Genomic DNA, 14,386 nt, shown 5'->3' with positions numbered 1-14,386 from the left:
TGCTGCCACGTCAAACGCGCTGCACCACTGCCCGGGCGGTAGCACGGGAAACGAGGAAGAGAAAGTGACTTCATGACGTTCTTTTGCCCCGAGATTCTACGTGTTAGAGTCAAAAAGGCTCGAGTGACCCAATCATTTGGCTACGTTCAGTTAGAGAAACAGGCGATGCTGGAAGAGCAAAGTCGAAGCAAAGTTCAGCTCGAACCCACCTGGGCTGCGGCTGAGCTGACAAACCTGTAAGCTGTCACTCAACTCTTCTTCCCTGTCACACGGAATTAAACTGAAAGTAGGTAGCTCGGCATGGGGGTGCTGCCCAGCACGTGCTGAGGACGGTCTCTACAGTGGGGGACACGGTGCAACTGCTGCCTGTGACCCCACTGCTTCCTGGCTGTGTGACCTCGGGCTAGTCACCCGCTCTGTGCCTCATTTTCACCCAGCTGCAACACCGGAGTAACCGCCCCCCATGCTTAGAACACTGCCTGGCATGAAGGAAGCACCTCTCAGATGTGATCCACTTCTATCTGAATAGTAAGACCCAAAATACTCCCCCAAAGAGGGCATTTTGCTGGCCTGTGACTAGAACCCACTTTCCTTTCTGTGAACTTCCTTTTCCCAGAGCTCAGACTCACGGGAGGCAGGCCAAGGACACAGTGCAAGCCCGCCCCCGCCCCGTGCGGTCACCTCAAGGGTCCCGTCCCTCCAGCGTCCACGGATCTGTCACTTCACCGCCTGCCTGCACCCAGCTGGTACCTGCCTGGCTGAGCTTCCCTCCCCTAAGGCAATTGGTGTGGGATTTGAGAAGAAAACCCCAAGGCAGAAAACGACTGCTTTCCTGTTACACTGCCACTCCCAGCCCGGCTGGGCCCGGATGTGGAGCTCTGCCCCCATCTCCCCCTCACAGTCCACTGGGAAGCTCTGGGGAACGAGGAGCATCAGGCCTCCAGGCTCAAACGTTCCCCCTGGGAGATCCACACCAAGGAGCCCAGGCCACTCACCTACCTTGCCTGAACCTCACGTTGTGCACCTGGGAAACCCACTGTGCTTCTCTGAGAGTTCAGAGAACACACACCCAAGGCTTCCAGTGAGTGACGGGGACTACGATCCAGGGCATCAGTGCACATGCACAGCCCTGACACCAAGCGGCTCTGCTCGGGACCCCGATTCCACCCCTGCAGCATCGCACACAGCTCTGCCCTCACCCTGGTGCCCCGGCCCTGCGTGGCCTCTGCCCACTGTCTTGGCTGGGCAAGGGGCAGGGCCTCAGGAGGAGCGTGTGAGCAGCCCCACCTGCCTTCCTTAGGGGAGGGCCTGGGTGTAGAGCCCCTAGGGACGTTCCTGTGGCTGCGAAGTGGGTCGAGAGCTGGCCTCCTCCCCCACACCTGCCCTCCAGCTGCGTCAGGCATGAAGCCGGCCTGCAGGCCTCCCGGTCGCCCCAACCCTGAGCCCCGCAGCCCACGTACCTTCCTGAGGGCTTTCTCCCCTGCAGCTTTGTTTTCCAGGCCCAGGTAGAGTCTGCCCAGCTTTAGCCACATGGAGGCCACGTTGAGGGAGTACAGAGGGTAATGCTTGCTGGAAAAAGAGGAGAGACAACAGGTCACCTTGTCAGAGGCCGCTGGGCTCCCAGCCGAGCTCGCACGGCGGGCAGCCAGGCTCCTCCAGATCTGCAGGTGGCCGGTGAGAGCGTGCAAGGGCCCACGGCACCTAATCCCGTCCCTGGCATGCAGTCTGTGGAGCTGTATCGGAACCGCAGGAAAAACCCTACACAGAAACATTTGTGGTCTCCGTCTGGATTTTTCTACTTCAGGTATGCCCAAAGCAAAGCAATGGGAAAACACCTATTACAGTAAATGACCAGGGGCTGGCGCTGTGGTGTAGTGGATGGGGCCACTGCCTGCAGTGCTGGCATCTCATACGGGTGCCGGCTCAAGTCCCAGCGTTCCCTTCCAATCCAGCTCTCTGCTATGGCCTGGGAAAGCAAAAGAAGATGGCCCAAGTCCTTGGACCCCTGCACCCGCATGGGAAACTGGGAAGAGGCTCCTGGCTTTGGATCAGCCCAGTTCTGCCTGTTGCAGCCATCTGGGGAGTGAACCAGTGGATGAAGACTTCCTTCTCTCTCTGACTCTACCTCTCTGTTATTCTGCCTTTCAAATAAATAAATCTTTAAAAAAGTGAATCTTTAAAAAAAATAAATACCCCTTGAGGCTGGTGCTATGGTATAGCAGGCAAAGCCACCACCTGCAAGGCTGGCATACCACATGGGTGCCAGTTTGTGTCCCAGCCACTCCACTTCTGACCCAGCTCCCTGCCAACAGCTTGGGAAAGCAGCAGAAGATGGCCCAAGTGCTTGGGTCCAGGCCACCCACGTGGGAGACCTGGATGAAGCTTTTGGCTCTTGGATTCTGTCTGTCCCAGCCATCTGGGGAGTAAACCAGCAGATGGAGGATCCCTCTACGTAACTTTCAAATGAATTTTTAAAATGTCCCATTCACATGAGAGCAACAACTAGGCCTACCCGTTCACACTAGAAAGCCGCCCAGCATGCTCTAACACCTCAGCTTTGTCACACCCTGTGCTCTGAGTTTGTTTAGAGAAACCTACAGCTGCTCCTTCTCCCAGAGACACTCTGCTGTCTAGAGAGGGCTGTATATACAGGTGTTCTCTGTATGTGTTTGAACTTGAGAGACAGCGTGAGCTCCCTTCTATAGGTTTACTCTCCCAATGCCCACAGTGGCCAGGGCTGGGCCGAGGCCAACTCTGGAAGCCAGGAACTCAGTCCAGATCTCCCACCTGGCTGGAAGGAGCCCACTTATTTGAGCCATCACCACTGCTTCCAAGGGTCTCACACTGTCTCTTCAGTTTTAACTGAGGGTTGACAAGGAAGGAGCCACTGAGAGGGCCCCGATGCAGCCTGTAGGCGAGACAGAGGAGGGGAATATGGATGAGGGATTTATTACAGGCTAGTCTGTCCCACAAAAGCACATTCTAGCTGACTCCTGGGCAAGGGGCAGTATGCTGCCTGGAGGGGGCCCTGAAACCAGCAGCCCTCAGAAGGCCAGCGTTCTCCTGGCAGATTGCACAGAGTGACCAGAGGACTCCCTCACCCCCACCCCCAGAGGAAGGGGAGGCTTTAAGAGGAGCTGCAGGCTGGCGCCGCAGCTCACTAGGCTAATCCTCCGCCTGCGGCGCCGGCACACCGGGTTCTAGTCCCGGTTGGGGCGCCGGATTCTGTCCCGGTTGCCCTCTTCCAGGCCAGCTCTCTGCTGTGGCTAGGGAGTGCAGTGGAGGATGGCCCAGGTCCTTGGGCCCTGCACCCCATGGGGAGACCAGAGAAGCACCTGGCTCCTGCCTTCGGATCGGTGAGGTGTGCCGGCCGCAGCGCGAACCAACGGCAAAGGAAGACCTTTCTCTCTGTCTCTCTCTCTCACTGTCCACTCTGCCTGTCCAAAAAAACACAAAAAATCTTAAAAAAAAAAAAAAAAAAAGAGGAGCCACAGTATAACAAATTCTGTTTCCTAGAACAGCATCTAGGAACTGGCCTCCCCTTGGGCTCCCCCTGCTGGTGACTCAAGGCATACTGGGCAGAGGTGGCAGTGGAAATTTGGAATAGACCAAGATTACAGTCCCCAGCCTCTGCTTGAACAGGTGCGGGGGCTTCTGCAACTCATGGGAAACACGGGGATCTCTGGTCTAATGGCCAGAGATTCCAGTCACTGGGTCTTAAGGGGATTCTGTAAATGTCTGTCTGTGTTTAATGAGCACCCCAGGGACTACACCCAGCCCCAGTGTGGGCAGTCGGAGCCAGATGACAACGTGGCAACTTCCTCCTGTCACGCACTTCTGGGACAGGACACTTCCTTGTGGCTAATATCAGCAGCTAAAGCTGATGATGTTGAGTAATCACAGCCAACCCGCTAGTCCCAGCACTTTCCCTTTCGCAAACTGGGGCTGCAACCTTTAAAAGGAGGGGGGCTGGCACTGTGGCTTAGCAGGTAAAGCCGCCACCTGCAGTGCCAGCATCCCATATGGGTGCTGATTTGAATCTTGGCTGCTCCACTTCTGATCCAGCTCTCCGCTATGGCCTGGGAAAGCAGTATAAGATGGCCCAAGTCCTTGGGCCCCTGCACCCCCATGGAAGACCTGGAAGAAGCTCCTGGCTCCGGATCAGCATAGTTCCAGCCGATGTGGCCAACTGAGGAGTGAACCAGCGGATGAAAGACCTCTCTCTCTCTCTGCCTCTCCTCCTCTCTTTCAAATAAATAAATAAATCTTTAAAGAAAAAAAAAAAGCAAAGGGAGGGGATGCTGTGTTCTGGCAGCTTCAGAGGCACCACTCACCACAGCAGGGGGCGGACAAGAACAGCAGCACCACCTGGGCAGTGTGCTCACACCAGCCTGCAGTACCCAGCACAGGTGCCGGGCCCTGCGAGGGAACCTGCTCCAGCACCCCACGCACAACCCCAACCTGCCTCCCCCGCGCTCTCTTTGGTGTTGGGAGAGAACAGGCGTGGCTCAGGGCAGCAGCGCCCTGCACCTCGTGCCTCCGGATGTGAGTGCTCACAGGAGGCGGGGGCAGCTCCCCAGGCATGTTGTGGCACGGTCCCAGCAAGCATTCGGACCCACCCGCGTCCAGGAGGCTCTGAACGGCCGTGGCAATCACCTGTAGGGCTTAATGATCTTCTGTCCGTATCTCAGGGCTCCCTCCCAGTCCTGCATGTAGAGGCAAACGCCCATGGCCTGGTACATCATGTGCAGCATGTACACGTTACTGTCCTCGAACACGGAGCCCATCTTCTCCTGGCTGAGCTCACAGATCTCCAGCAGCTCCGGAGGGGGTGCAGGGGCGTCAAGGAAACGACAGGCGGGGGCTTCCCCAGGCAGGGCCCGAGCCGTTCCTCTGCCTGCTCCACCCATTCCCTCGTCACCAGAGAAAGCAGGTTCCAGAAAGCCACACACAAAGTGGGTAGAGATTACATCTTCCCAAAACTCCATTAGGGAAACCTGAAGGCCTCACCGGCCACACAAAACTACAAGCATCTTCGCCCCGGCAGGCAGAGACCCTCAGTCCTGTCGTGACTGAGGCTGGTGACCATCACAAATCCTCAGTGTCTCCGTGGACCACAGTCCTCACCCGGCTGGAGCCCAAGCGTGGGAGCTGCAGGAAGCCAGTGCCGCTGCCATAGCGCAGGGAGGCAACGCCACCATGCCTGTCCCCGCACTGCAGCCGCACCCTTGGGAGAACAAAGCAAACCCCCTTTGAACCTCCCAGAGTTTCAGAACACGGATTCTGGCAGTCAGCAGAGCTGTGCACAAGCCTAGATCTGCCCTGTCCCCCGAGGAAGTCACTGGGTACCGACAGCCGTGCCCTCGCCTGCGGGGTGGCCAAGGCAGCAGTCCCGCCCCAGTGACCTGGAGGGGCAGGCCGCGATGAGCCACGCCCTAGGTACTGCGCCTCCCCCAGCGCCAAGCACCCAATAACCCAGGGCCTTCAAGGCCTTGTCCTCCCCGCTCTGGTCAGACCCGCCCAGTCCAGGATGAAGAAACCAGCTTTGTACACAGCTGACGGGGCAGTCCCCATCACGGGCAGCCGCCACGTCTCCACACCCTCAGCAGGAGGACTTCACGCCCACCCTGCCCCGAGCCTGGTCCCCGAGGTGCCGAGGCAAAGGATATACTTGTAGTGCTTGGCCCGCCTGAACTCCTCTATGACGTTGCGTGCGTATCTGACCATGTCCCGGATGGCTTCTGCCTTGGGCGGGTCACTGAGCCGCCGGATCTCCACCTTGGCCTTGTCCTGGGGAAATGCCCACAAGTGCAAGGCGTCACCACCCCAGCAGTAATACGTGGAGGCAGTGACCTGTTCAGTCTACGGCTACAAAAGAATGAAGGGAACCCATCTGGTAGACCCCTCTCTCATGGGTACAGTGTCACGGGGGCGTCGGCATCAGCCAGGAGCGGCAGGTCTGAACAGAGCCCGTCTAACTGGCTCCCCTCCGGCTGACTCCGGGAGGTGGGTCTCAAGGCTCAATGCCGCAGGAGGAGACGCTCTGAGCGAGACAGGCGAGCTCCTTGGGCACAGGGGGTCCCCACCCCACCCGGAGTGCAGGGGGCGCCCCTGCCCCGCCCGCCAGCCTGCCTTGTCTTTGGTGGTGCACTCCAGGCACTCGCAGGTGAAGAAGTAGGAGTCTCGTAGCCGCTCGTTCCTGTCCTCTGTTGGGTACAGCAGATCGATGTAGCTGGTGAAAACCTAAGCGGTGTGGGGAGGGCGGCTTCAGTCTGTGGGCAGGAAGCTCACCCCTTATCACTCCCGGGGCACCGTGAAGCGCTGGGTGGTGACCCCGCAGGAGCAGGAGGAGGGCTGTGGGCCTAAGCACACTGCAGCCCCGAGGCTGGGCAGCCCTGGAAGGCCATCTCCCCGGTGGGAGACAGAGTCCAGGGGATGGGGAGGCCCTAGAAGAGGAAGCTGGGGGACCAACAGGACCGCTGCCTCCCAGACACAGCAAGCTGGGGCTCGGTCCTACGTCTCCTGGACAGCAGCCAAGGCCCCACTGGCCAAACAGTGGACTCGTCCTTGGGTCGGTCCTGTGTTGCCTCTGCCTGGCCTGTGTTTAGCTTCGTTTATTTCACTGCTTGGGGTGGTTCCTTGTCAGAGCTGGGGGCTGGGGCTGGGGGAGGGGGAGCAGAAACACGCCTGCCCAGCCCAGTCCACCTTTCTGCTGACATCATCTGGAACAAGAACCACAGCTCAGGAGCCTGGGATGGGCGGCTCCAGGCAGCTTCAGGGGTCGGCTCCGGGAAAATGCAGCCTCGAGGGTGGCGGCGCACTGCTGCCTCACCTGGGACAGCTCCTGACCCTGCAGGGCATCTTAATCTCTGGGCTTGCTGGGTTCTCCCGTCCTTGCTTTCTTGCTGATGGGGTCTGGAACTAAGATCTGGGGCCCATAGAGGAGGCCAGCACTTAAGAAGGCTTGCCTGCCCTCCCTCGCCGGGGATGGCCCTGACTACCCGTGCCCCACCATTGGGCAGACGCCCACCTGCACTGGCACATTGCCCACTGCTGCCAGGGACCTTGGGCACCGCCAGGCACGGGGCTCAGTGCTGCAGGGACAGCCACGCTCTGCCCAGCCTGAGCGCAGGCCTGAACGCGCTGCAGCTCATTCTCACGCCCTGGGGAAGGGGCTCCTTCCTCTCCGAACGACAAGTACCTCCAAAGCACTGACTTGCCTGACTGGCGTTTTGGATCCAGGATGGCATAGGGCAGACAGAAACAGCAGCCAGCCTGGCCCTGCCCTGCCCAATTTCCTTCAAAATGATGGCTGGACACAGTGCACCAAACAGAAGGTGCCAGGAGATGGCGCCAAAGGCCACTCCAGTGTCACTGCTCACAGCCCAGGCTGAGCCGGAGGAGGCGACGGGCGGCTCCCAGGAGCCTGAAGATGAGTCTCCCACCAGTGTTCGCCCTCACAGAGTCGGGGTCGTCCCGGCAGGACAGTGGGAAACTCAGACCCCGTGGCCCCCGGGGGATCTCCTCATCATGGAGGATTTAGTCAAGGGCAGAGAGGCTGATCTGAACATTAGGCTTTCCGGCCCCAGTTCAGCTGGGGACCAGTGAGCAGCTTCCAGGGAAAGCAAAGCATTTATCATTTAACACACTGACGGCTATATTTAAAATGTCAAGTTCCAGATTTACAACAGCTGAGAATTACTCAAATGGAATGTGTTGATGACAGCCCTTAAAAATCCACATGGGGTGCATGAAACCTACCAAGGAACACAGCACAGGTGCCCAGCACCTCAGCAGGCCAGCCCGGCACGCAACGCCTGGCTCTCCACATGCCTGAGGGTCCCAGGAGGGAGGCTGACGGGGTCTTTTCACCAGACTGCCTCTACTTCCCCCGCAGCACATACAGCTGGCCAGGCCATCTGGAGTACACTCAGTGGTGAACTTGAACCTGCAGCTCAGACGTGGCATGGCAGGGCGTGGATAACAGTGGGCCTCTGACAGGCAAGGACTCCCCAGTGAGAAGGCTCAAGCTCAACTGTGTGGTGGTAGAAACAGACTCGAAAGAGAACCCCATTTTCAACCTGCTCATCCCAGCAGTCTCCTTTATCAATCTTCAAGAAAAACTTAAATGCATTCTTTCCTGTTTCTTCTTAACCAAGTGGAAGCCCCTGGGGTACAAGACTCAAAAGCACAGCTCACAGGCCTGATCACTCAGCCCCAGAAGGCCTGCGGACAGTCTGATGGCTGGAATCACTGGTGGCTGGCAGCAGAGTGACAAGTGACAGGACCCGGATCTGTCCACCACATGCCCCAGCCACAGATAGCCACGTACTCACCTCCTCGCCAGGGCTGATTTCCTGCACGGCTCTTACTTCCGCCAGGGTCCCCTTGTAAGTCACAATGACGTTGGGGCAACAGCTGTGGTTCATCAATGCGACACTGTCAATCAGAAGAGAAAACCCGGTTTTCTGAATGAGACAAACTGCAGGGGCACCCTGGGGCTCTTTACTGGCTAGGCTAGAAGACCTGAACCACTGTAAGCAGTCTCGGGGCTGGCCATCACCCACTCAGAGAGGGTTCTGGGTACTTTCAGGATAACAGCCAACATTCTGAACTTCACTGAAAAGTGGGCTCTACAATTCCAAACAGTGACATCCAAATCTAGAAAACACAAAACACGTGCTCGAAAACAAGTGCCGCAACTACTGCCTCCTGACACACCCAGGCACCAAAATCCACTGCCCACCGCGAGCAGCAAATGGGGCTGCCACCTCCTGCATGTTTGCTTCAGAGGCTGAGAAACGCCAGGTGCCCGGGCGAGGCAGGCCCTCGTGGTCCCCGAGACACCTGCAGGAGCCCGCTCTGGGTCTCTGTGCTTCAACTTCCTCATCTGGAAAACTGGGACAGGACTGTTCCTGCTGCTCTCTGCTTTTCAGGGACAGCAAGGAGGAGAGAGAGGGAGAGAGAGGGAGGGGATGGGGGAGAGAGAAGGGAAGGGGGGAAGAGAGAGAGAGGTGAGGTGCTTTGAGCTTTCTGATTATATCAAGGTCAAAGTTCTGAGAACAGAAATTTCTAAACTACAGGGGAAAAGTGCTTGATCTCTGAAAATGCTGCCTTTGAAATCACAATGCCAAGATGATTTCAGCCCAAAGGGACTTTTCCCCCAATTAAAACTGCCCGGGAACTGGGGCTCAAGCTCGTCTGGGCACTTGTGTCCATGTGCATCGCTGCTCTGCTGCCCAGTGCCCCCTGCCCGACCCTTCAGAGGCCAAAACCCACTCTTGGGCTTGTCCCAAGAATACAAAAAGGGAATGGGGGTGTCAAGAGTGAGAAGGATGAGCTGCCCGGGTGCGCCACGTCCAGTGGGGGAGCAGGCCTCAGCACCTCCTGGGGGCTGGAGGGCTGAGCAGGCTGGCCTTGTGCAACTGCCCTCTGTGCCTGGGGAGGACCACCTCCGCCCACCAGGCTCCCCAGGAAGGGATGCACAGATAATCAATCAAGTAAACAGAGGCACCAGAAGGGTGGTTGTACAAGAAAGAACAGCAGGTTTCTAGAACCGTCCAGAACAGTACTGAGTAACTCCTTTCAGGACGCCAGGCCCGGGGCCACACTCCTCAGCTCCCTCTTGGCCCTATGGACACAGAGAGCAGGATGCTGCTGCGTCCATCCTGGCTCTGAAGCTGCTGAGGGGAGCCTTCATCAGGCGGCCCAATGCTTCTCTCTTCCTCTCTCCTTTTCCCAGGGGCCAAGGTCTGAAAGAGCCTCTCCCAAAGAACCACTTTCTTTCTTCTTCGCCAGAATTCAAACTGCGAGTGACACCGTTCTGGCTGCAGGGACTGGCTGCGTGAGCATCCCTGTCTCTGGTTCTAGCGAACTGCTTGCCAGATAGGGACCTGCACTCAAGCTGCTTCTCCCTGTGGCCCACGGGACACGCGCACACCGGCATCGCACGTCTGGGTGTGAGCTGTCCCCTACACTTCATCAGAGTGCCAGAGCAGTCGGCGACTTGTGACCTGCCTGTGCATGGAGCCGCTCGACCACGTGCAAAGTTTCCCGGGATCCTGCCACGAAGGAGGAATTACGGAAACAGCTGTTCCACCCGAGAAGACAAGGCCCAGAGCCGCTCCTGGCAGTCGGCTCAGGTGAGCCCCACGAAGGCCTCCGTGTGCCCACTGCCTAGCCTTCCTTGCATTACCTGAATGTTCCAGAAGTAGAGAGAAAAATCCACCAGTTGTCCGAAATGTTCCTCTGGTCCATGACTGACAAATTCACAAATTCTCCTCCCCAACTCTGTGCCTGTTTCTGAGCTAGTATTTTTCAGAAAGGGCAGATGCAGAAGCAGCTCATTTGCATGAGCCTATGGCCGAGTCTCGGCTGGCAATTAATATTTCACTTTGAGCGTCAGCAACCCAAACATACAACCACAGATACGCAAAAAGCAAACTTCTCTGCGGGGCCCGGGCCGTGCCTCCTCTGCCACTGTAAAATGTTCTCTAATAACAGCTCCCCGCCTCGCAGGGCTCAACAAGTAACTGCTCTCTTAACTACTGCCTTCAGAGCCGTAAGGGTAGGGGAAATATTTTGAAATCTGGCAGATTAAAAAGCAGTCTTAATTCCCTTGGAGATTCACGTCTGCCGCATGCAGTTAGGTGGGTTATGTAAAAATCCAAAAAAAAAAAAAAAAAAAATCAAATTAGTGTTAAATAAGTACAAAGAAGAGAAACAAAGTCCAACTCAGCCTACTCGGGGAATATCGCAGATCCCAAATGAGAAAGCTCTTCATCTTCAATGGTGAAGCCGTTACAGTTCACCTGCGGTTAGAGAGGAGAAAGAAAGGGAAAAGAGCTAAAGCTTCTCTCTGGATCCACACTGCGGCTTTAACTTTGACCTTTAACAAATTAACTACCAAGAACTTCTGCTTTCGTGGTTTTCCAATCTCCCTTTTGCCCACGGTATCCTTTGTGCAAACAAAATTTACTCATCACCTCCACCCACCCCTATGTGAACAAATACAAGCAGAACTGTTGTTTGAGGCACCCTCGGGTGTAGCCAATCTACCCACTTCCCAGTTTTTAACTCAGACCCCAAGGCTCCATGGACCAAAGTCAGGACACCCAGAGTCCAATCTGGTTACCCACAGCTGCGGGGTGCGATCCGGAGCCCATTTCTTAGTCATTTATCCTCAAAAAAAAAAAAGGAATCATTTAACCCAATGCCTAAGACATAAGGGGGGCAGTCACTGTGAAAGCCCTGACCCATCAGGCCTAGTAAAGAACGGAGACCTTGACTTTGGTGTTGTGGCCAAATCGACTGCAACCTGTTTCAAAGCTACGCTGCAGTGAAAAGCACCGAGGACAACCCTCACCCCCCTGGAGGGCCGGTTTAGGACTGCCCTAAAAAGTCACCTTTCCCCAGACAATTATGGAGAGACCGAAGTGCTACGCAGAGAAAGATGTGAACAGACCAAAACCTGTGGCCTCTGAGAAGGACAGAGGCAGGATTCAGACGAGACCCTCTGGCAGCAGAGCCTGCTTCCCCCCACCCCAAACTAGGTCACGGTTTTTCCAAGACTGGTGCGTCAGCCGAACACTAACGTGGCAATTACAGTTAAAACGGACGGGCCAAGAACAAAGGTTTGGAAAACCTGGTACACAGGGAGGCGATAAGGGCCATGCTGGGTCTGCCTGGCAGGACCGACCACTCAATACTGAGCAAGGGAAACAGGAGGGTACCGTGGGTGAGAAAAACAACACGCAGACGCAGCCTTTGAAATGCTGAGGGCTTGGGTGTTTATAAGTAGAAAGCTTAGCAAACTCGGTTTTGTGCCAGCTCCACGTACCTGACTGTTCAGCCATGGAGACATCTTCCCCCCACCCTTAACCAATGACCATGAACCAACAGGGCGAGCAGAGTAAATCAGGACTTTCATTCATGAATCAGAACGCACAGAGGCGTGAACCACACGCTTCCTGCCCCGAGTGCTCTACGTGCGATCTCAGACTGGGCCCTAACGCCTCCCGAGCGTCTGGCACACACAAAGGACAAGTGCCTGCAGACGGCCCACGGGACACGCGTACACCAGCATCGCACGTCTGGGTGTGAGCTGGATGCAGGGATTCAGCAAGTTTTCAAGACTCATCCACGGGCAGACAGCTCCCGACAGGGCTTGGGGGTGAGAGTTCGTCCTTTGCTTTTCGGTGCCCTCCTCGGCAGCAAGGCCTCCTGGGCCCGTCTGTGACTTCGGAATCCTTCATGCTCCAACCTTCTGTGCCTGTCAGTCCCCTGATGCCCTCCCCCTCCCCGCCCCCACACTGCCTCTGCTGCACACTTCTTCATAAGCTAAGCATCACTGCTGTTCCTTTCCGGGAGGCGGTGACGGGGTTCCAGCCAAATCCTACAGCAATTTTCCTGCCAGCTTTCTGTCCCTTCTGATAGCTCCCTAGGGAAGAAAGGGGAACTTGCATGTTAAGAAAGATGCATGGGCCACAGTCCTTTTTTTTTTTTTCCTTTCTCCCCAAGTCAAATCAGGCCTAAGTGCCTTGCTAAAGCTATTGTCATAATTAGCATTTAGACTAGATGTAGGCTGCACACCAAAAATACACTTCACAGCCATGCACCTGTTCCCAGAGATTACAGCACACCTCGATGCTGGCAGAGTGCAGTCACCTTCGGCTGCCAGCTGCTGCGGGGCCACGAGTTAACCCTCAACAGCCTGCGGTGGCCAGAGGAAAGGGCTCAAGGTGGGGACAGCAGACAGGCAGCTGGGGGCAGTGGGGCAGGACCAGCACGGGCAGGGGGGCACCTCTCACTTTGGTTCTAGACTTTTCTCTGGGGACATTCCATGCCCCGTGATGCATGCTTTTAACCTTTTTCCCTTTTCAGCATTTTTGAAAGTTTCATGGTGCTCACTGTAGAAAATTCAGAAAGATCACCCAGTGGAAAAGGCAACACGTTCTACAACTCCAAACACAAAACGCTGTGAACTCTATTCCAACACTTTTCAAATATGTATGTGTACTTTCAGGCTGAGAATGTTTTTCACATCCTGCTTTCATAATTATCCATGTCATTTATTATTGCTTCCCCACCTCTTTAGACAGGCTCTGCAAGCTTGCATCCAACGGCCAGGTCGTAACTCATTTCACCAGACTCCTACGATGGCCATTTACACGACTTCTTTCCCCTTTCCTCCTTGTCCTCTTTCCCCTCTGCCTCTTCCTCCTTTGGCTTTTACAGGAACCCTACCGGAAGCACCCTGCGTGTGCCTCTCGGTCCACAGTCCCTGGTTCTTTCCCTAGCAGAGATTCCTGGAGATGCAATCACAGGGTCACAGGTGCCATTCACTCTCTTCTAAGACCCAAACCTGTTCTGATCCTCCCAAGCCCCGCTGTGTCTAGAGGCTGCAGGTTCCAGCCGGGGGCGTGGTTGCTTGCCCCATGGAGTAGTATCTGACCCTTCTCCCCCTGGAAAGTCACCTTAGCCAGGTACCCAGGCTGCAGAAGCGCACACAGGGGCATGTGAGGGAGAGAAACCCAATCGAGTGCCTCAGGCCAGGGAGAGCAGCCCTGGAGGTGCCCGGAGGTCTGCGCACCGGGCCGAGTCCCGCAGAGGGCCGACGGCTGTATCCTTTCTTCCCTTAACAAGGTGAAGCTCTTAGCCTTGGTGCCCAATTCTTTAGTCGCCTTTAAGTTGCTCCTGTTTATAAGCCTCTCTAACGTCTTGTCACAGCTCATTCTGGAAAACCCAGGTCACTCTGAGGGAGATTCTCAGCAGCCCCCAGAAACGACGTCCCCCATGGGACCCGGCCTGGACTCCTGTCTGCCAGCTGCCCTTCCTCGGGCATCGCAAACAAGCCTCCTCTCGGGACACCTGTACACCTCGGCTGAAGTAAAAACACATGAGCGAGAGAAGGACATTTCCTGCTAGGGTGTACGGTACATTGAATACAAGAGCTTCAAATGGCTTTCTCTTTGCAAGGAGCACAGGAGTGACAGAGAACTGGGGCACTGGCCACTCCTTTGCTCTCATGATCTCTGAGGCCACACCCCTCAGTGAAGGCCACACCCCTCAGATGGGACCTGACCTGCTCAGGTCACCGCACGAGGCTATGGCAACAAAGGGCCCAGCGGGTCCACAGCCTCGGCTTTAAGTACAAGGGGCCTTCAAGAAAAAATTCATGAAAAATCTGCATGATGAAGGCGCTACGTGTGGATTTCAAAAAAATGTGTGCACTAAAGTCAACTTACCTGGTAATTCACTTCCACACAAACTTTCTATGGCACCCTCAGTGGGGGCCACGGTTCTGTTTCTGTTTGCCTTTGCTGCGGGGCTTGGGGAAGGGGGGCTCAGGGGTGGAGCTCAGTGGGGGAAGGGCCAGACTCAGTGG

General features: G+C 56.1%; 1 protein-coding gene across 1 annotated transcript in view; it reads right to left on the bottom strand.

Annotated features, from left to right (window-relative positions):
- The window catches only part of SMYD2 (SET and MYND domain containing 2), a 62,017-nt gene that overhangs the window by 9,648 nt on the left and 37,983 nt on the right, over nt 1-14,386 (bottom strand). The window contains exons 6-11 of the mRNA XM_002717406.5: nt 10,744-10,811; nt 8,337-8,439; nt 6,133-6,243; nt 5,670-5,790; nt 4,657-4,831; nt 1,461-1,569 (exon numbers count right to left, since the gene is read on the bottom strand). Of these exons, the coding sequence (XP_002717452.3) occupies nt 1,461-1,569; nt 4,657-4,831; nt 5,670-5,790; nt 6,133-6,243; nt 8,337-8,439; nt 10,744-10,811 (687 nt within the window). The remainder of the gene's footprint in view (nt 1-1,460; nt 1,570-4,656; nt 4,832-5,669; nt 5,791-6,132; nt 6,244-8,336; nt 8,440-10,743; nt 10,812-14,386) is intronic.

The sequence above is a fragment of the Oryctolagus cuniculus genome, chromosome 13 (genome assembly GCF_964237555.1).
Source record: "Oryctolagus cuniculus chromosome 13, mOryCun1.1, whole genome shotgun sequence".
Classification (NCBI taxonomy): Eukaryota; Metazoa; Chordata; class Mammalia; order Lagomorpha; family Leporidae; genus Oryctolagus; species Oryctolagus cuniculus.
Note: the sequence above shows the minus strand (reverse complement) of the source record. Positions and strands in the feature narration are given on the sequence as shown.